The sequence below is a fragment of the Lepisma saccharinum genome, chromosome 17, assembly GCF_977018435.1.
Source record: "Lepisma saccharinum chromosome 17, izLepSacc3.1, whole genome shotgun sequence".
In the NCBI taxonomy this organism is placed as follows: Eukaryota; Metazoa; Arthropoda; class Insecta; order Zygentoma; family Lepismatidae; genus Lepisma; species Lepisma saccharinum.
Window position 1 is genome coordinate 7,614,262 of NC_139245.1, and position 22,917 is coordinate 7,637,178.

General features: G+C 38.1%; 1 protein-coding gene across 3 annotated transcripts in view; it reads right to left on the reverse strand.

The window, feature by feature from the left end:
• Positions 1-22,917, reverse strand: part of L (zinc finger protein Lobe) — a 604,581-nt gene that overhangs the window by 70,900 nt on the left and 510,764 nt on the right. Inside the window, exon 1 of one of the 3 annotated variants that reach the window (XM_083138879.1) lies at positions 3,514-3,859. The exons of the other annotated variants lie outside the window; for them this stretch is intronic. Within the exon in view, the coding sequence (XP_082995005.1) occupies positions 3,514-3,607 (94 nt within the window). The 5' untranslated portion in view covers positions 3,608-3,859. Of the gene's footprint in view, positions 1-3,513; positions 3,860-22,917 lie in introns of those variants that run through there. 3 annotated transcript variants of the gene reach the window in all.

The window sequence follows — 22,917 nt, forward strand, 5'->3', positions numbered from 1 at the left end:
GCCGCTTCGGTTCGGATGGTTCATTTCCAAGCAGCAGATGTCGCTTTTGGCCTGTGGCATATCGCCTCTTACTCCTACGACTTCAGGCATTATGGTCATTACGTCAATGCAGAGTATCACTCAGTGGCGTGTCCAGGATGTTTGAAAGGGAGGGGTTATGTACACTTTTTCTCATTTCACCATCTTTCCTACCTTTGACGTTCTTTTTTTAAAGGAATACTGGGCCAACGGGGGGGGGGTGGGTTATAACCCCCACCAACGCCCCTTGGGCACGCCACTGGTTTAACTATATTAGTCTATTACTAGGTTTTAGTACGAAATCTTTGGAGTTTGCAACCAGTACTCGAGGTGCTGAGGAGAGGGTCGCGATTTTATGAAGGAAGGGTCCGTTTGGGCGAGAAATTTTTTATGACGATTGCCCCCAGTATGGCTGCAACAAGTCCTACAGTAAACAATGGCAGTGGCTACCTCCACATCGTTTTGCGCAAGGAAGAATGCAGCGGAGCGCTTGGGTTAAGAGATAGTTGACAGATTTAGGGTAGTCAGGAAATTTCAGTAGGAAGACAAAGGGGTTTTGCAAGTAAAGATAGCTGCCACAAGAGGCTAAAGTCGGGACAAATTCGTTACGGACAATGTGTGACGAATTAGAATTTGCTTGGGGGAAGTTTACAGAAATCTGGCAAGCGCTTGGTAAGAAATCCAAGAAACTACTTTCTATGGGCAGCCTCGTCTCGTTGGCAAACACTAGCACAGATAGATGCATATGTAGGAGTCCATTTCATAATGGGTGCTAGCAGACTAACCTAGTGCATCACTTTCAATAATAATAATAACTTCACTTTATGTTGAGACAGGCTAATAGAGACTGGGCCTACAGTTTAAAGTGAGACCCGAATCACCGTGAAATGCAAGGCTCCTTCACGGGGAATCGAACCTGGGACCACTTGATAAAAGGTGAAAGAAATACCACAGGCTCAATAATAATAATAACAAAAAGATGAGATAAATTATTATGTATATTATTATTATTTCTATTACATGCAAAGGGAAAATATATGGCTTAAAATAGAAATATGATGGGCTCTATTTAAAATGGATAAATTTTGTTTTAAAAGAACAGCTGATCCATAAAGGATCCTCAGTGACATATTAACAATTTTATTTCGAAAAAAATAGTTTTTTTATCTTATTGCAATTGTAACTTAATATTGTTACGTAAGTGTATATAGGAATTTTTAAACCAACAAGTGATGACAAACATATTTTTGTTTCCATGACATCAGGGGGACTCAACCCTGATATCCCCCTCCTTAAATACTCCAACGAGGAAGCTAATGTTAAGATGAACAGTAAAAATACAGTATTCATAGGATAACAGAAAAAGTTGTTAATTCCAACTGATGACAAAAACTGAAGTCTCTGATTCTGCATTAAAAAAAAAGAAATATCAGGCTAAGTCCACTTTGTGCAAATTGGCTCATCGGAACCGGACCTACAGTTTTCCGAACCACTATGTGCATCCACCGGGAAGGTACTGCGTTAACTGCCATGTGAAACTGTCAATGCAAATCCTATTCAACGGAATTGAATCCCTATGTTCGTGTAAGGACGATAAAAGTAAATACATTTTTACACAAAGTATATTTTGCTTGATCTTAGTACTTGATAACTCTTTCGTAAACTATCTATAATTATGTTCTTGTTTATCAAAAATTCAAGGAACAATGATGCCCTTATGATCAATCATTACCATATAGTACCACTTGGTGTGAAAGATTCAGCGATAGAATTGAATAAACGGAAGAAAACAAAAATTATCTTTCACGTATGTTTCTACAGTTTTCAAGTGGAATGATTCACCCAACACTTTTCAATTCAATGAAAAAATAAGAATATCACAGTACAACTATTTTAAACATAGATTAATGAAACATGTAAGGAGTGCCCTAAACAAATATTATTTTTCAGAATTAGGTTAAATGGGGCGATGAAGGAGATTGATGAATCGATGAAAGCTACAAGGAAACACCCGGGGGACTGGAACCATGGCCATATGTGAAGGGGAGGGTTTAAAGGATCCAAATGGATAATAATTATATTACAACAATGTTGTTTCATGACTAAATTGTTGTTGTTGAATTGTTGTTTTAAGTCCACTTTATGCACAGAAAGGCTAATCGGGACTGGACCTACAGTTTAAAGTGGGATCCGAACCACTATGTGCCTCCACCGGGTATCGAACCCGGGACCCCATGACTAAATTGTATATTTGACACAACAAATCCTTGTGGGGGATTGAAACTACGAAATATACCTCTGCATACATTCATTCTCTCTAAAATTAATCAAACATTGAACTATTTTTATACTTAGGTAATTTGAGCGATTTTAAAATAAACATGAATGTAATAGTAATATAGTCACGGAAAATAGAATTAACATACATCAATTCAATGTTTATATTAAAAAATGTGGAAAGAAATGTAGTTCAATTCTGTGAACTCTCTAATAGTTAAATTTTAGTTATTTGGGTACTGGAATTTTCATTCAACCGCAATGTCAGTTGTTATTGTTGTTATATGTACTATCATGCCACGAACTCAGAAACTTTGTTGAAGAAGCTCTATATAACAGATACTTGTAATGTACATGTATATAAAGAATGTGTACTTTACGTACTACAAGTAAGAATAGTAGTAATGATAGCATTGATTCTCTTTTCAAATGAATTTACTGGGACTAAACACAGCATTACAATTAGTCAGACAGGTAGAAAGTAACCAACAGACGTCAAGTCTATGACCTTACCCCCTCTGTCGCCAGAATAATTACACCACCTAACGGCATTTTAGACCTGGCAAAATTGTAAAGCCCACATGCTGTGCACTGTTGCCACGTTCGTATTTCGGATTGCCAACAGGGTGGAAATGTTTCCATCCAGACAGCGAGTTCAGGAAACGGACTTATTTTATATGTAGTAAAACTGTGTTAAATACGTAAATACATATTTAGTTATTTTCACCAAAATATGGACTTAAAATTGTAAAAAAAATAATATATATACATTTTTAATAATATAAGACACTACACGAGCTACATAAAATACAGTACGCTTACATTGACATTAATTGTAAAACAACACAAAATGTGTGTTGATTTTGTTTCCAAAAAAATGAATAACAACATTTCAAATATGTCAGTTATTCGCAAGAAATTCACACAACGCTCTCGGTCACACGGGGACATGTAGTTAATGCGCGAATATGGAGTATATGTTGAGAAATGTTCTGAAATATGGAAATAATATGTAAAAGTAAGTAAAATATGTAAAATATCGGCCAAAACCTAATATATGCAAAAATATTGAAAATGAAAACTGAATTTTTCGAGTCTGCATGCCATGATGTGCAAAAATAATACAAAATATAACTGATTTCAGTTTCATACATAAATAAGTATTTACATATAAATCCGTTCCCTCATAATAATATTGATAAAAAACCAGGGTCTTACCTTTGATGTCCTGATCAGTGACGTGGTTCTCCTTATTGGCTTGGATCTTTTCGATGAGTAGCTCCAATCTTGTGCTGTTGCCTTTAAACAACATTGTGTTCTGAACAGCGTGATGTCGGGGACATTGGCTTTCACCAGGTCCCGCACGTTTTTAAAGTCTCCGGGTGTCGAACTCACGTGTCGAGGTGAATCTCGCTTGAAATCCAATTTCATAGAACGTTGTGGTGGCACTGACACGAACTGTCCTTGAGTGTATCACAAAACAGCACGAGTGGCGTCACGGCGTCGTGTGGTACCGTGGTCAACAACACGGACGCGTGCGAGAAAACGTCTGAACGTAGCGACAGCAGCCGCTTGTCTGGCTATCCGATCCCAGGGGGTCTCGGGGAAACAGTCCGAAATTTCCCCTTCCCCTCCCTTCCCTCCCCCCACACCTACTCGAAAAAGCGTGCGTCCCCCAAAGTGCAGCGCCCTGTGTCGTGCCTCCCGCGTTCTAGGGTGACGCTCTCCCATTGGCTGTCCGCGGGGTCCCGGGAGGCGGAGTCTTCTCCCTGGGGATGCTGCTGCCTCTCCTTCCCCTTCTCTCTCGGAGCGAGCAGCTGGTCGCGAGACAAGGGGCGGTGTGGGTAGCCGAGTGTTGGAGCTTGGAGACATCGGCCTCGCGCGAAAACCTCTTCCTGCTACGAGGATGCTAACTGCACGAAGAAGTTGCCAAGTTCGCGAAACCTGCTTGTAGGAAGCTTTCGTGTTTTCTCAAAGTGGATTTTTTTTACTGAATTTCCTAATTCGTTTTGTTATTTCTATTATAGTCATTGCGATTCAACTTCACAGATAATAAAATAAATGAAGCGTAAAGAAAGTGGCTATAACCAGGGTATCCGAAAGAATTTCTATCCAAAAACAATGAGTTTGAAGTTGCAGTGTTTTTGCAATGATTTGTACCAGTCTTACTTGTAATTATAAGTCTCATTATAACACCATTAAGCCTTGTTTCCATGAATATGCAAAAATCCCAATATGCTGACCAAGGCAGTAATTTATTTTATTATAAAACATAAACTAAACGTAACGTTTCAACCTTCTAACTCTGTACAAAGTACAAATGTAACAAGGTACAAAACAGGACGATATATAGCTATACACAAAAATTATTCCCCTTCAGGCTATTAGAAAGTTGTTCTGGAACATTCTATAAGTCCCATATAATAATTAATAAAATTATTATGACTGAAATGAAATTGCATGTGTGAAATATAATATTTAAGGCTGATGAAACAACAGACCCTCTCGTCCCATTGCGGAAGCTCATGACCATAATACAGCAAACACTAATTTTAAAGTTTCCTCTGTGCAACAAAAAATATTTCGTTTTAGTAAACTTATTACTTTAAAAGTTATAGGTTTGTAGAATCCTGCAGGACTTTTAAAACACACTGCATATATCGATAACCTTTGTTAAAGTCCAATCTTGAGAATTTTGCAATCAATTAATTTGCTACACTGACGAGCCGCTTGGGATTTTCATCGTAGCAGATTTCTTTCGTTGAACGCCCACGTGATCTCTTCTGTCTTCTCCCCCTCCTTCCTCTGTGGTGTAAAGGTTTATGACCATAAATAGAACGAGCGCGAACGCAATATAATATAATGTGAGTTATTAGAGCCACTTGTTTGGTTGCCAGTGGCTACAAAGATTTTGAACACCCAATAAAGGTATAATATTTTTAAGGTGAAACGATTATGTAGTTTAATTGTGGTCAGAACACTGAGGCTAGCAAGATGGTGGGGGGGGGTGAACACCAGCCTTCCTGGCGGGGTGGTCTTCATAACGCACTTCGTAGTTCGAATCCTGAGTAACGTAAGGTTGTGTGAGTTTTCTTATTTAGTTTTTCTTGTTTTAAGTCCACTTTATGTACAGATTGGCTAATCGATACTGGACGTACGGGTTTAACGTGGGATTCGAACCACAGTGTACCTCCACCGAGTATCGAACCCTGGACCTCATGATTACAAGACGACAACGTTACCACACAGCCATAGGGGAGGACCGTACAGGGCATCGATATACATTATCATTGTTCCATCATGCATTTCATCCGTTCAACATTTATCCTCATCGTCGCGATTAACCCAATAGGTTGAAAAGTGACATAAAATGACAGAAATAGCAAAAAAAATGGAGCAAAAATTTACTATAATCAAACATTTGCAAGTGAACCTAGTCAGCTATTTTATTGCAAAAAGTTTAAAATATCTCCAAACAGCGTTACTTCCTTATTTTTGTTCGACTGGCCCTCGTGGAAGTGACTCAAGTTGGTTGTATCTGTTTCCTGGCCAATCACTACGTGAATTTCTGGAAAACTGACAATGCGCTTCTCAATCACCTTTCTTGGCCTTCTGACGTCACTAAACGTTTTCGTTGTTAGGTTAGGCACGTTAGGTTTTGGACTCAATACCCTGCAATTCTTGTGACTTCACAAGTCGAAGGGCGGGGCTAGACCAAGAAGGTGGTTCAGAAGTGTGCTATAAGTGAGACCCCAGAAATGCCTTCTGGAAGTTCCCTCTCTCTCTTCACGACATAGTCACGCCCCTGGGGCTTTCAGAAAAGAAGGTAATTTTGTGTAAAACACGAAATATCCTTGTCAAAGGTACTTACACGCAGAGAACTAAATGCATCATATCGATTGATGCACCAGAATGCATCGATTGATGCACTAAAGTGTGTTTTATGGCTTCTTCGAAGAATCAGATTCACATTTGATGCATTTGGGTGCATTTTTGTATGTCGTGAAAGAAACACCAAAGTGCATCATTTGATTCAAGTGAGGATTCTTTTCAGTCGAGGTGAACTTCAATGCATCAGTTGATGCGTTTTGATGCACCAGAATGCATCTTTTTTGATGATGCAGGAAGGTGCATCAAGGTAGTCATGACTGCTAAGATACTCTCTCTTCCTTTGAACATTTCTCTCTCTTTCTTACTACCATCTCCTTTTTGTTTTACATTTATCTCTCTTCCTTTGTTTTTAAATTTCTTTCTCTCTCTCTTCTTACTACCTTCTATCTTCCTCTGTTTTTACATTTCTCTCTCTCTCTCCTCTTACTACCTTCTATATTTCTTTGTCTTTACATTTCTTTCTCTCTCTCTCTCTCTTCTTACTATCTTATATCCTCCTTGTTTTTACATTTCTTTCTCTCTCTCTCTCTTCATACTACCTCTCTTTCACTGTTTTTTGTATCTGTTTCTACATTGTGTTACTCTACCTCTTCCTTCCTCTTTCGTTTATATTTTCTCTCTATTTTCTCCATCTCTCTCTTTTCCATTCTTCGCATTCATTCTTCCTTTCACACAGATGTACTTCTGGTGCATCAATTAACGCAGTTACACGTGTAATTTTAGTTTCCTTGAGATGACTTGAAGATAGAAGAGTGAGTTAACACCACACCCTAGGGAGTGGTAACAAAGCAATATGATGTGTACTGTATTTTTAAAGTTATCTAACACAGAGTAAAGAAATATATTTTTCATGTTAATAAAATTTATAAAGAGGGTCTACTGAGAGAAGGCTTGAACGCGGGAACACACAAAATTTATTTCTCCACGTCTTTTCTTTCAAACACTTTATTGAAGGTGAAGCAACACATAAGCGTCAAACGCGGTGCATTATTGAAATAAATAATTAAAAGGAGACATCGTTATCTCAGAAGCACTTAAGGCTTTGTCAAGAGAACAACACCACTCGCCTTTGGTTCTTATAGTTTTTTTAAGTTGCCACACTTTAAGAAAAGCTCGCAAATCATCTTAGTGCTGGTGATTTGGTAATTATAATTTTGCGAACAGGGGCTCCAATTTCTTTCACTCGAAGTCACAGGTACCCAAGGGAGAAAGTAAAAAGGGAATTCTTTATACAAATCCACCCTGATATCGTTTATTGCTTGTTAACAATGCAATAGTGCACGGTGTAACACAATGAACAGGCCAATTTCAACATATATTTCACGGTAAACAGCACACAACAGTTCAAAACTTCCATTCGTGTAGAAATAATGACTCGAACCAGGTTCTCTGTTTTGTTTACATATTATAAATCCCAGTAGTTGGTAAATTGAAAGAATTCAAAAACGATTTTTAAGATATTTGTATTACAAAAAGTATAATGTACCATCATATTATAATAACTTATCATACAATGACCTACTTAATGAGTTTAATTATGAAAGTCTTATTAATAGAAGGGAAATAACACAACAAATATTTCTGTAAAAAACAATGACTGGCATCATAGATAACCCTACTTTTCTCCAAAAATGTTTCAATGCAAAGAAATGTGGCTTAAGGCTGCGGCAATTGATGTCTTATGATATTCCTAAAACAGAATGATCCAAGAATTCACCATTATCTAGAATGTCCTTTGCGTACAACAAAATATCTACAAAGGCTGTCTCAGAAAAGGTGAGACTAATTCCTGTATAGGAAAACAGCGACCTCCTTTGGCCAGCAAATGTACTAGGGTGAAAATTTGGTTCAGTAGCTGCCGATTGAGACCAAAATGAGCGCAATAGGTCAAAAAGTAGTGTTGCCCACGAGACGAGACTTTGGCCTGTCTCGTCTCGTGGAGTCTCGTGGAAATGCTGTCTCGTCTCGAAAATATTCGTTTGTCTTATGACACATGGTCAATCTCGTCTCGTCTCGAATTTTTAAAAGCCTGTCCCGTCTCGTCCCGTGGGCAACACTATCAAAAAGTCGTGACTGCGTATCAGTTAAAACACAAGCATGTACGTACATGGACCCCTCCAAGAATCATTAAAATGAAACAAAAAAATTACAAACCACAAAATTTTTATTCAGAATAAGCCATATCGATTAGACGTACATCTTTTTCAAAATAGGCACCGCTGACAGCTAAGCAAGCGTCCATGCGCTCCTGCCACTTTGTGAATGTCTTTGGAAATTCGTCGTCAGGTAGCGAACTGAAGAAAACTTGCGTTGCGGTGATCACTTCTTCGTTCGTCATGAAATGACGACCACGTAAAGCGGCCTTTAAAAGTGGAAATAGCCAAAAGTCGCAGGGTGCAAGGTCCGGGCTGTATGCTGGATGCGGGAAAATTTCTATTTTTCTCTTCGTCGCGTAATCCTAAAATGCCCGCGCGGTATGCGGGCGTGCGTTATCGTTATGCAATATGAAGGAGTTCTTCAAATGCGGCCTCTTTTTTGTTACGTGCTGGCGCAGAGTCTCAATGACTCCTTGGTAATACTGTGGCTCTACTCAGTCTGTCTTGATCGCCATATGTTGAAACACTGTATATGTTACCATAGCACTTTTCCCTAAACGCCAACAAAATTTTATGGCATGTCGCTGTTCATCTTGAATACCCATCGCGAAAAGCAATGTTACACACAAAAACCTGGAGGGGTAAACGAAACACGTTCCAAGTAAATCAACACAACGTGGTTTCGCAACGTGTGACAACTTGCTACGGAAACAGAATGAGTCATCCTACACGACGCGACTAGTGCCGAAACCATTGCCAGTGTTGCCAAGCCAGGAAAAAATCTGTCTCACCTTCTCTGCGACAGCCTTTGTATATTGCAATCAAATCTTGATTTTAGTATCTCAATCACTTAGTACAAAAGCATATTAAGACAAGTGTTTACAACATAAATTATCAGATTTAGTGTTATACTTAGCAATATATCACTGCATATGAATAAAAAATACATCTTGTCTGTTTTTTTTTTGTCTTGTTTTGTATTGTTTGGGGTGAAGCGCTTGTAAATTGCTAATTGGGTGTTATATTATTATATAGTATAGTTTAGTAATTTATATTCCGTTATATTTGTGTATGTGTTCTACTTGTGTTATGTCTCACTGTATTATATTATGTGTTTCTTTTTTTATTATTATTATTGGCAACCTTCTGAAAAAGGAGATAATTTCTCTGTTGAAGGAAATAAATAAATATATAAATAAATAAAAATACCATACCATTGCTCTACCTATACATATTTCTTAAAAAGCTCTTTTGCATTTCTTATTCTTCATTCCAATTATTATTTACTCTTTAAATTTTCAACAGGACAAGCAGCGAACACAAACACCCATACAACGTGTAATTTTGGTTTTCTTTCAATAATCGTCTCTGATCTCAAATTATGCATTTTTTGTGGAAGGCACGGAACAGCAGCTTTTAAAATTAGCCTTTCATGCATTTCTTTGTGTATTTTGATGCACCGAAAAGGCATCATTAGAACATTATGCACTTTAATATCTGACTGGAGTCAACTCTGATGCCAATTAACACATTTCTTGTGTTATGCGTGCACTTGGATTACAGAAGAAATTGAAGGTCTTAAAAGTTAGAATATACAAAACAATAAACACACAGAAAAATAAATGCATCATATCGATTGATGCACCAGAATGCATCGATTGATGCACTACAGTTTCTTCAAAGAATCAGATTCACATATGATGCATTTGGGTGCATTTTTGTATGTCGTGAAAGATACACCAGAGTGCATCATTTGATTCAAGTGAGGATTTATTTCAGTCGAGATGCACTTCGATGCATCAGTTGATGTTCCTTGATGCACCTTCCTGCATCTTTCTGGATGATGCACTTAAACGTTTGGTCTGAGCTACAGAGTTTATGTAGCTGAGACGAAACGTTTGAGTGCATCAAAAAAGATGTATTCTGGTGCATCAAACACAATAACTGATGCATTGAAGTGCATCGCGACTGAAATAAATCCTCACTTGAATCATCAAATGATGCACTTTGGTGTTTCTTTCAAGAGATACAAAATGAACCCAAGTGCATCAAATGTGAATCTGATTCTTTGAGGAAGCCATGAAACACACTTTAGTGCATCAATCGATGCATTCTGGTGCATCAATCGATATGATGCATTTAGTTCTCTGAGTGAAGGAAGGAGAAAAATTAAATTAAATGGTCTGACTCAATTGGTAGCATATGCAGATGATGTAGACTTAGTAAGGGATGATATAAATATAATTAGGAATAATGCTACAATATGTTTCAAAGCAGGGAAAGTGTTACATTTTGGCCGTTCGCCGGCTTAACTGCTTGGCTGCGAGAGGATATGTATATGAGGAACAGAATAATTACCAATATTTAATACAGACTATACAAGCAAGTGGGGAGATGATCACGCACGAGCCAGTAAGATAACCCAACACTGATAATGATAAACCCAAAGTGTCACCATTGTACCTGGTTTCTTTCGTGGTTCCTTGGCTGTGTCGGTCCATCGAAGGTGTCATCAGTGGGTTCGTCCACCGACCGACTGAACACTATCACTCGCGACACACTTTTCGCTTCGCTCTCCCGATCAAGACTTTCCCGGCAACCTCTCGTCACCAGGAACTGCTGGTGTTTTTGATTACACATAATTTTATTCTGGCTCGTGACAAAATAGATAGATTCGGAAGTTACCAAAGACGAAACTAAATATATGCTTACAGGTAGAAACCAAGTGTTAGGTAATAATCATTTTTTTTCTGATAGCACCTCGTTGAAATCAGTTTCCAAATTCAACTACTTAATTGATTGATTGATTGTTTGATTTAGTTTATTTTACGAAGATGGGGATGAGTGATGAAATGATGAAAGGACATTCACAAACAACCAAGCTCGAGCGGGATTAGAACCCGGGACCCTTGGCGTTGCAGTGCGATGTGCTAACCACTTGACCACAGGGTCCGGCTCAAGTACTTAAGAGTAATACTAATAAATGAAAATGATATTTATGTTTTTCTCATTTATGTTTTTATTTAGGAAAAGATCCCTAACAGAACCAATAGTTCCAATTACAAAGGATCATATTAAAAACATTTATAAAAAAGATTAAACATACATTTTAAAAAAATACAATAATACAAAACTACAGAATTACTACAATAGTACAGAATACAAAGTAAATAAACAGACTTAATTCAGGAAATGCGTGTTACTTTTCTCTTCATAAACATTTATCTTCTCGTTTAATATCTAAGAAACTAAAAGTTAAAATATACAAAACAGTAATTTTGCATGTAGTATTATATGTATGTGAAACTTGGCCTCTTACATTAAAATAGGATCATAAATTAAGAGTATTTGAAAATAAAATCCTTAAAAAAATATTTGGATCTAAAAGGAATGAGGAGACAGATAAGTGAAGAAGATTATAATTTAGAACTGCATAATTTGTATTCATGCCCAGATATTATTAGAATAATTAAATCGAGACGACTTAGGCTGTGGCACGAATGGGAGAGGAAAGAAGAGTTTACAGGGAAACCTGATGGTAAGAGACCTGTAGGAATGCCAAGACGAAGATGGAGGATAACGTTGGGATCGACCTAAAGGAAATCGGTAAGGATGGAAAAGTTTGAATTGATCTTTCCCATGATAGGGACAGATGGAAAGCTTGTGTTGCTGCAGCCATAAACCTTCGGGTTTAAGAAGGCTAGAGAGTTAGTTAAACCGTCAATCCTCCAGTCAACTTCGTTGCCATTCGCTTTCATCTTGTGATAAACATTTAAATCTCATGTAGATACGATGAGGCATGCATAACCTTGTGTCATCTGAAAATAGTATGCTCTGCGCGTGCTTCAGAGGGAACAGATGTCCCGATCCCTGAGGGAGACACAAGTGTTTATCACATGGAGCTTCACTGTTTTTTGGTTGTTTCTCCCCAACTCCTTGTTTTATTTAGACGACGTAAGAAGGATTTTTTTTTAAAAAAAGAAACACGAGGAGTTCAGCGTTGGTACTGATTTAATAGACATGTTTTAATATTCCCTCAATTGACACAAATATATTGATTACAGTATTATATTCAAGGGCATATATTGGTAATGATGCACTTCTGGTCATTGTTTGGACGAAACTAGTTATTTGCAATGCAGTTACAAATAATAGAATACGTGATATGGGTGGGGAGGGTAGATTCATCCCTTATAGGAATGTTTGCAAGGGATGGTCTATTGCTGGTATTCCTCTCTTAAATCTCATATGATACATTTTCTTTGATTGGCTTATTCAAACTAAATCCCCTTCTCTACACAGTTTTACGTCACGAAATCGGAACAAATTTTCCCAGTGCTGTAGTCCCAAAATTTTCAAAGGGTATACGCTAAGTTTTGTGAAACGTATATGCTCTTAATAGTAGCATGATGATGATGATGTGCTCATAATTGGCATAGAAGAAGAATTATGAAACGCGTATATTAATTATTGCATTTAAATGTAAAGGACACTGCGGAATTTTATAGATACAGTCAACGGTAAATATACTACGACGCCAGGGGTCCCGGGTTTGAATCCTGGCCTGGGCATGGATGTTTGTGAGTGTCCATTCATCAATTTCATCATATTATCACTCAACCTCATCTTAGAAAATTAGCCAAAAGTGGCACAAAAAGTGAAGTAAAATAAAGCAAATCTATCAATTGCAAATCAAATATTATAGTAAGGAATTTGTCTATAAGTAATTTAATTCTTTTTTTTTATTCTACTTCCCGTGTTGTATTAAAATGTGGAATTCTGTTGATGTGAAGCTGATGTTGTCCTCTGCTTTTATTGTTATTGGTTATTGATTTGCTATATTTTGTGCAACTTTTGTCCTGTGCTTATTGAAGTTCAATTCATAATCATCACATTTGTGGAAAACAAACTGAATTAAAATGGTTATGGACAATTCGATGACTTTTTCCTTTGCCGTTGCGTGTAGTACAGTACAGCATGTTATTTTTTTTTGTTTGTACAGCTGTTATGAATGTTACTTTCTATACTGTTAACTTTTAAAATACTGTTAATTACACTAAAAATTAGAAACTGTCCAAAGAGCCTCTTTTGATATGTCGTTATACTTGTCATTAGAAGATTGAATTGGAGTATGGCATAAGCTAGTATTGGCTCGATTTTTGCCTGCATTTTATTGTAGCGTTTCTGATTCTAAGATAAAAAAAGTTTCAATCGCTAATAGTAGTAAGTAACAAGTAAATAAGTTTATAAACGCTAATGGACGAGTGCAATTATTATGGCACGATAAAGTATGAAAAATATCTATCTTCATTTTCTAATATCCGAGACACATCCTGGCCAGAATTGGATTAGTTTTAGTAATCCAGTTTTGGACTAGATCTAGCACGGTATTAGATATCCAGAATTGGATGAGTTTTAGATATCCAGTTTTTGACTAGATCTAGCTCTGTATTAGATATCCAGAATGGGATGAGTTTTAGACATTCAGTCTTGTACTATAACTCTGTATTAGATATCCAGAATTGGTTGAGTTTTAGATATCAAGTTTTGGACATGATCTAGCTCTGTATTGGATATCAAGAATTGGATAAGTTTTAGTATCCAGTTTTGGACAAGATCTAGCTCTGTATTAGATATACAGAATTAGATGAGTTTTAGATATCCAGTTTTTGACTAGATCTAGCTCTGTATTAGATATCCAGCATTGGATGAGTTTTAGATATCCAGTTTTGATCAAGATCTAGCACTGTATTAGATATCCAGAATTGGATGAGTTTTAGATATCCAGTTTTTGACTAGATCTAGCTCTGTATTAGATATTAAGAATTGGATGAGTTTAGATATCCAGTTTTGGACTAGATCTAGCTCTGTATTAGATATCCAGACTTCGATGCGTTTTAGATATCCAGTTTTGATCAAGATCTAGCACTGTATTGGATATTCAGAATTGGATGAGTTTTAGATATCCAGTTTTTGACTAGATCTAGCTCTTTATTAGATATCCAGACTTAGATGCGTTTTAGATATCCAGTTGTGAACAAGATCTAGCACTGCATTGGATATTTATAATTGGATGAATTTTAGATATCTGGTTCTGGATATCCCTAGGACGTCCAATGGATATCCACGATTGGATATACCTAACCGGATATATCATGAATATCCAATGAACATTGTGCATATCGAATGGATATCTCTTGAAGATTTGTGCTGTATGGGGCAGTTGTATTAACAAACACCGCGATCAAACGCACCAAATGCAACAAGACCCTCACGGGAAGAAGTACACGGAAATAACAATCCACCCTGTTTCTTGCATGAAAATATAAGCAGAATCCTGCGAGAGCGGAAAACAATTGAACGTTACACACAAAATTTTCTCCATTTTTCGCCGTTTCTTTTGTGTCTCTTCTTTTGCGGTCCACAGTTTCGGTGCGTTTATTTCTGCTACGTCGACTGTGGACGACTGTAATCATGAATGGGAGGAAAAAACACACGGAAGAGGGGGGAAAGAGGAACGAAGGGGTGCACAAAAGTGGGAAAAGCTGCCACGTCGTCACACTTTGTAAACTCTCGGCTGGAGAAGGAAGAAGACGTCGTCAAGAAGAATCAATGTGGTAGGAAGTTGTCGACTCTAACTCCTTCCGAAAGACAAAGCTGAGTTGCAGAGGTTTCCGCATCTGGATTTTTTGTTTTGGTCTTCTAGCTGCATTATTGTGCAAGTGTTCGACAATGTCTCAATTGTTTCTTCTCTGTTCCTCCATCTCAGCTCGTCAAAGAACTGGTAAAGCGTTTTTTTTTGTTGTTTTTTTAACAAGGTCAGGATGTTATGGCGTCTTGGTTACGCCTTGTGCAAGAAAAGAAACTTTTGGATGCTCGGAAGGAACACAAACGTCCCTGAAACAGATCACATCATTCTCTGTCTCTGGTTTACGTTATTATAGCTTCAGCCACCCCCAAGAGCTGTAGCTGAAGATATACAGCTCATATACCTTGAACTTTTGTGTCGTTTGTACTAATAATGGTAAAAAAAAGGTAAAGTGTTCCCCTGTGCTTAGCACCACGCCATGAAGGCGTATAGGGGGTGTGGGGGTAACGCCCCACACTTTCTTGATCCGGTCGTGAGTAGGGGTGATGTGATCAGCATCACGCCCCTGACCGCCTTTACCCCCTAGGGTTTCCCACAGGTACCCATGTTATTCGACGCTGGGTAGGCGCCGAGGCCGCTTCCACCGTTAGAAAAGTTCCCGGATTTGAACCGGCCGGGGATCGAACCCGGGACCTTTAGCATGGTAGTCAGACGCGTTACCGACTGAGCCACCGCGAGATGAAATATTATTATTATTATTGTATTATTACATGAAAAGGAAAAAAAATATGCCTTAAAATAGAAAGATTGATTGATTTAATTGCTGTTTTAAGTTCACTGTATGCACAGTAAGGCTAATCGGGACTGGACCTACAGTTTAAAGTGAGATCCGAACCACCATGTGCCTCCACCGAGTATCGAACCTGGGACCCCTTAATTACAAGGCGACGACGTAAAATAGAAATATGATGGGTTCTATACAAAATCGACAAATTTTGTTTTAAAAGAACAGCTGGTCTAAGATGGATCGTCGGTGGCGTATTTACAATTTCATTTCGAAAGAATTGAGTTTATTCTCTTGTTACAATTGTAACTTCCTATAATTACGTAAGCGTGTATGGGAATTTTTAAACCAACAAGTGATAACAAAATTTTTTGTTGGTTTTATGACAATCCAGGGGGGCTCAACCCTGATATCCTCCTTAAATACGCCAACGGGGAAGCTAATATTAACAAAAACAGAAAAAAATATAATATTCATAGGATAACAGCTCTTGACAAAACTGAAGTCTCTGATGGTGATGATCAACTTTTTTAAAAAAAATGTTAGGCTAAGTCCACTTTATATAGAGATAGGCTTATCGGAACCGGACCTACAGTTTTCCGATCCACTGTGTGCATCCACCGTATGACGAACTGTCATAAGGTATACTGGAAACTTAAGTTTCGTGTGTGTTTTGTTGGGGTAAAATAACCCAACTCAGGTTCAAAGACGATGAACTCGTCTAGTGCAAAGAATTCACGATAGGTGGAATGCCTATGCAATATGAAAACTTTGTTGCTTTAATAGTTACGCGAAGAATCGCTAGATGGCTCTGACCGATGTGCGCAGTTGAATTGTAAATTCCTTTGTTTGAGACCCAATTTTCTCGCGGTTTCCTTATGCACAAGGACATTTTGATGTGTCGGTCACTGCACGCATGGGCAATTCGCTGTTATGGCGCAAAATCATAAAATATACAGCGTTTTGATCTAGATGCCTTTGGTTAATTATCAGCAAAAAGTTTATCTTATTGAGCATTACACTGGGTTCTTTAACGCATATACATATCTGTTATCGTGTGGTATTTAAATCATAAAAAATTGTTGTTTGGTAAAGACAAATGTGCTCTGCAAAAATGACGAACAGTGATCGATAGGGGTGTGCAGCGGTGGAGAAGGACTTCCGGAAAAAAGAACATGGAGTGAACAAAGCAAGGTCACTACAGTGGAGGAAATCAGAATTGTTTCCGTGCTTTAGGGAGGAATCTTACATCTGCAGTTAGGACAAAACGGCAGTTAATAGCTTGAAGTGAAAGCACATCGTAAAAATAAGTGTTGGAAAGGAATGGAGCTCTCGGGAAGAGAGAGGTAAGAGTGGACTCGTGCGTACTGGACTCGTCGTTCCCGACACACCAGGTGAGGAAATTAATTATCTTAAGTGACTTTGAGAGAAAGAAAATTCTCGAAGATCGTGTTAACAACGTTTAAGCAAAGTTGTTTATGAGATAGCTATCTCGCGTGTGTTGAATTTTACGGGAAACGGTACTAGTACGCGTCACAGACCATGCGTTATCTACAAAATGGCCATCGACGCCATGTTTGATAAGGGCTCTGTGCACACGTAAAACGATTTATTTTCGTGCAAGAAACGCACAGCTCTAGTCAAAATATACTAGGAACATGTTCCAAAATTGGTTCAATGTCAAAGTAAGAAGTAATTAGGACTTTTGTAATTCCTTATATGGTATTAATGGTGCATGTTAAATGACTTTGATGGGTAAATTTTCGTTCATGTTTCGACAGTTCTTATTTTATGTCTCTTAACTTAATAAGGACAAATTGTCGATGCTTTCATACGCAGGTAATATGTGTTAAATTGAAAACAATAAACAAGTTTACTGTTTCTGGTGTTCATATTTACGTGCTAAAACATTTTCTTCCATTTGTACTTGATGTTTATGAAAATGTTTAACTGATTAATTCTTCTCTTTCAGAAGGGGGGAATTTCACATGTGTAATTTGGGTTAATGCTGTTGCTATGAAAAGGGGTTATTGTTAGTTGTAAATTATTTGAAATCCTATTTGAAATCCGAAGGTATAAAATTTTAATCTCCAGCGATCTGTACGCGTCACCAGCGTTACTAGGCAAAGTGTATCAAAATAAATAATTCAAACCAATGACATTTTCAACGTTTCAGGATCGTTGAGACTCAGTTATCGAGTCGTAGTTGTTGGGTTCAATCTAATAAATTTAATCTAATTGAATTTAGCCCGTCGCAAGATTACGAGGACTCAAGTGCAGAGGGGCTGCGTTATTGAATTTTTTGTTGGGTTTCAAGTAGGTTAATCTTTAGTTGGTTAATTGCTGTTGTTAAAGCTAATATTAATAATGGCAACTGAGCAGGAACCGGTTACATTAGATTCCTTGTTCGCCTTTATTAAACAGAGTGAGGAAAGGAACAAGGAATGCACTGAGTCACTCAAATCAGAACTCAGAGAAAGCAATCAGTTGCTCAAATCAGAACTTAATGAAAGCAATCAGTTGCTCAAATCAGAACTTGCAGCTCATACTAGTAAGGTAGTGGGTAAACTGCAGTCTGATCTAGAGGGCACCAGTAAATGCTTATTAGAGCTGCAGCAAGATGTTATTAAAACAAGTGACGGTCTGCACGATCTCACGTTTTCAGTATCACAGTACAGGGCTGAGTTGGTAGAAAAAAGGCATGAGTCTTTGACGAAGGAGTTTGATTTGTCAGGGAGTAAAGTTGAACTGATGAATGGTGTTGTAACTTCTTCTGCGGTCACCAATTGCATGTGTACTTCACATTCGGTCGAACATGACCACTGCACAGGCACTCTGACTTCCTGGTCAGAAAGTTATGCACAGAGTACCAGCGAACTGAACCGAAACAGAACGTTAGAGCAAAAACACCACAAGGGTAATAAAGGAAAATATTTGATAAGCGAGGAGTGGTCTTTTGGGGTGTCGGGTAACAGAGACGAGTCTTTCCCTGTCGGCTTCTGCTCAAAAGATGCATCTTTCCCAAAACCGAGCTTGCAAATTCCTTTACTGGGTGTTGGTTGTAAACAAAGTGGTTCTCTAGGTTCATCTTCGTTGAGTAAGCGTGTCCACACGGTGCAAGTTGATACAGGGTGTCCGGAAAGTAAGGTGGATTCTCAGTGTCTACACTCAAATTCAGTATCATCTCAGAACAAATCTATCCTGTCTGTAGTGTCAGTTGGGGAAAATAGTATTGACTTACCTGAAGTGTCCATAGTTCAAGATCATTCAGTACACAACGTAGTCATACCAGTAGTTGGTTATCCATTGCAGACTGTTGTGAGGAATTCAGTAATCGAAACCAGAAGTTGCATTAGGTGTGGTCCTATGCGTGTTCTTATGCCCAAAAGAATTGCCAGTATGGCATGTGTCGTTTCTTTCATGAAATTAGGCACTGGTTATTCAGTCAGATATGGGAGGCGCATCAGAGTTAAAATGAAGTCACCCACTGACTCACTTGCCAGGAAAACTTTGGTAGTAAGTCGAACTGTTGCTGGAGGAAGAGTATCTCTCCATCCAAGCCATATTAGGAAGAGAAGAACAAAAAGGTCTCCTCGGAAAAGTACCAGCACAAAAGTTTTGGGGGAAATTTTGAGTATTTGTCTTCTCTTGGCTTTGTCTCTTTGGTACAGGGTTAGAATGATCTGGCATCGCACTCATGTCAGAAGAAAATGGCATGGGATGCATATAGTTGAGTATGATTGCTCAAAGATGAAGCCTGTTGAGATCATCGGCGCGATCATCACTCTTTAATCATTGATAGTAACTTCGCTTTGTACAAAATGTAAATATTAAAGATAATATATTTAGTTTGACGGATTTAATAACGTATGTATTTATGGGAAGTTTAAAATAAATTTTTGAATATAATTGTCATTTGAATACTAACTTTTGTTTATTTTCAAACGTCAGTTCAGTTGGGGCTAGTGTCAAGTTTATAGCTCAGAAAAGATATCTGATGGACAGTCTGGTGCGGGAAATTTAAAATGGGAGCATTTAACAAGTCAAGCAGCCTCACTATCATTTTGGAGCCAACAGCTTTTAAGTGGGCAGTATCATTTTGAATTTGTTGTCACATGTGCATGCAAGTTTCATTGTAAACTTTTGTGCGAATTTCTCGGGTAGAATCGTGTTGATTGGCGTTCTAAAGAAACACAAGGGAACATCAGGGACACTGGATGTTGTATTTGTTCGTCCTTGGGAAAATACGTCTCCACACATAGAAAATGTGAGAACGATAGGGTGTCGAGGGGACATTTGCCATTAGTATAGGCTTAGTCCTGACACAAGTTCGTCTGGAGTCTGTATTTTGGAGAGTTTAAGTAACGACATTCAATAGGTTTGATTTCTCTGTATACATGACATGGTGATGGTAGGGGGTATCTGAGATATGCCACCCGATGGTAACCAGTATTCAAGAGGGAACAAATTAATTTCAATTAATCTTGCATGGCAACATAAAATTATAAGTCATATAAAACGAATCTTTGGTTTACTCAAGGCGAGTATCCTGGTTCGGTTCCAGTATTAATAACAAAAATGTTAGTGGTACATTTGGTGGCAGTGATTGCGCGCCATGTAATTACGGGGCTGTTGACGTCAGCTGTTTGATGTAGCTTCTGGCTTTGGCGAATTCTCCTTGCACAGTCGCATTTAAGGTTACTGAGTGGTCCAAACATCGAATTGTGTTTGTAAGAGAAACATATTTCTGGCTATCTGACACACCAAATTTTAAGTTTTATGGGATTCATTTTGAATATAGATATTGCGTAAAAGTAAATTTAACACGTTAAGAATCAGATCTTAAGTGGTACCGGAGATAAGGTGATAAGAAAATATTGTGACCTCTTTGTAGGCCCTTACCTTTGTGTTAAGAACAGTAAAGATTCCACGCTTTCATTGATAGATTGTGTGACAGGAGAAAAATTGGATCACCAGTCGATAGAAAATTGTAAAGTTTGGAATTGTTCAGAGGACAAGGTAAAAATGTGGGTGAAAAGATTACTAGATTTGAATTTGGAAGGTGTGGATGAAATGCTACAGACGATGGGGTTTAGCTGTAAATCAGACGTTTTAGTTAAAAACAGTGCCAATAAGGAGGGGGTAGGGGAAGAGCAAGGTTAAAATTTCTCGTATGGGTAAAGTGAGATTGAGCCTGCGGCGGGCGAGTTGACCAAGTAGGTGAAATTTCTGCGGCGTACTAGTATGCGAGATGAGCCTGAAATCTTCCTGATTGCTCCAAAATAAGATAAGACATTCTCTATGATAGATTGCTCAAGGGTATTCATCTCACAAATATTTGGAACACCACTATTTGCATCGTTGTTGTGGTCAGGTCAAAGAAAATACCAACTGCAGCTCATTAGGGTAGTAGCACACAAGGCTCATACTACGCCTTTAAATAGTGATTAGCTCAGATAGACTGAATCCAGAAGCGAATTAGGAGTTGTTTAGGTAGTTCCATGGGGGTGTTGTTGAGTTTGCGGGTGGGGGCAGGTATGATGCGGTAAAGGTCAAGTTAGGTTATGCTTGCGGCGGGCTAATAGTCAAGTAAGTATAATGTTGCGGTGGGCCTAGGCATTCATTTGTTTCCTGCTCCAACCAAAAATATACAAGCCACTATGTTCTACAAGACGCCAAAACACATGCGGGGTTCCTTCTTTCTGGAGTATGATGTAGTCACCAGAGTTGGTGATCCGGGATGTTTTATGTTGTAAACAATAAAGTAATATGTCTGTATATATTAAATATGTATATTAGTGGATATGTAGAATATGAATGTTTATTGATGAAGGTCTAATTTTAGTATTGTAACAAAAGTATTGTGTGAGGGTTCAGCCCTATGTTGGGCGCCATTTATGACGAACTGTCATAAGGTATACTGGAAACTTAAGTTTCGTGTGTGTTTTGTTGGGGTAAAATAACCCAACTCAGGTTCAAAGACGATGAACTCGTCTAGTGCAAAGAATTCACGATAGGTGGAATGCCTATGCAATATGAAAACTTTGTTGCTTTAATAGTTACGCGAAGAATCGCTAGATGGCTCTGACCGATGTGCGCAGTTGAATTGTAAATTCCTTTGTTTGAGACCCAATTTTCTCGCGGTTTCCTTATGCACAAGGACATTTTGATGTGTCGGTCACTGCACGCATGGGCAATTCGCTGTTATGGCGCAAAATCATAAAATATACAGCGTTTTGATCTAGATGCCTTTGGTTAATTATCAGCAAAAAGTTTATCTTATTGAGCATTACACTGGGTTCTTTAACGCATATACATATCTGTTATCGTGTGGTATTTAAATCATAAAAAATTGTTGTTTGGTAAAGACAAATGTGCTCTGCAAAAATGACGAACAGTGATCGATAGGGGTGTGCAGCGGTGGAGAAGGACTTCCGGAAAAAAGAACATGGAGTGAACAAAGCAAGGTCACTACAGTGGAGGAAATCAGAATTGTTTCCGTGCTTTAGGGAGGAATCTTACATCTGCAGTTAGGACAAAACGGCAGTTAATAGCTTGAAGTGAAAGCACATCGTAAAAATAAGTGTTGGAAAGGAATGGAGCTCTCGGGAAGAGAGAGGTAAGAGTGGACTCGTGCGTACTGGACTCGTCGTTCCCGACACACCAGGTGAGGAAATTAATTATCTTAAGTGACTTTGAGAGAAAGAAAATTCTCGAAGATCGTGTTAACAACGTTTAAGCAAAGTTGTTTATGAGATAGCTATCTCGCGTGTGTTGAATTTTACGGGAAACGGTACTAGTACGCGTCACAGACCATGCGTTATCTACAAAATGGCCATCGACGCCATGTTTGATAAGGGCTCTGTGCACACGTAAAACGATTTATTTTCGTGCAAGAAACGCACAGCTCTAGTCAAAATATACTAGGAACATGTTCCAAAATTGGTTCAATGTCAAAGTAAGAAGTAATTAGGACTTTTGTAATTCCTTATATGGTATTAATGGTGCATGTTAAATGACTTTGATGGGTAAATTTTCGTTCATGTTTCGACAGTTCTTATTTTATGTCTCTTAACTTAATAAGGACAAATTGTCGATGCTTTCATACGCAGGTAATATGTGTTAAATTGAAAACAATAAACAAGTTTACTGTTTCTGGTGTTCATATTTACGTGCTAAAACATTTTCTTCCATTTGTACTTGATGTTTATGAAAATGTTTAACTGATTAATTCTTCTCTTTCAGAAGGGGGGAATTTCACA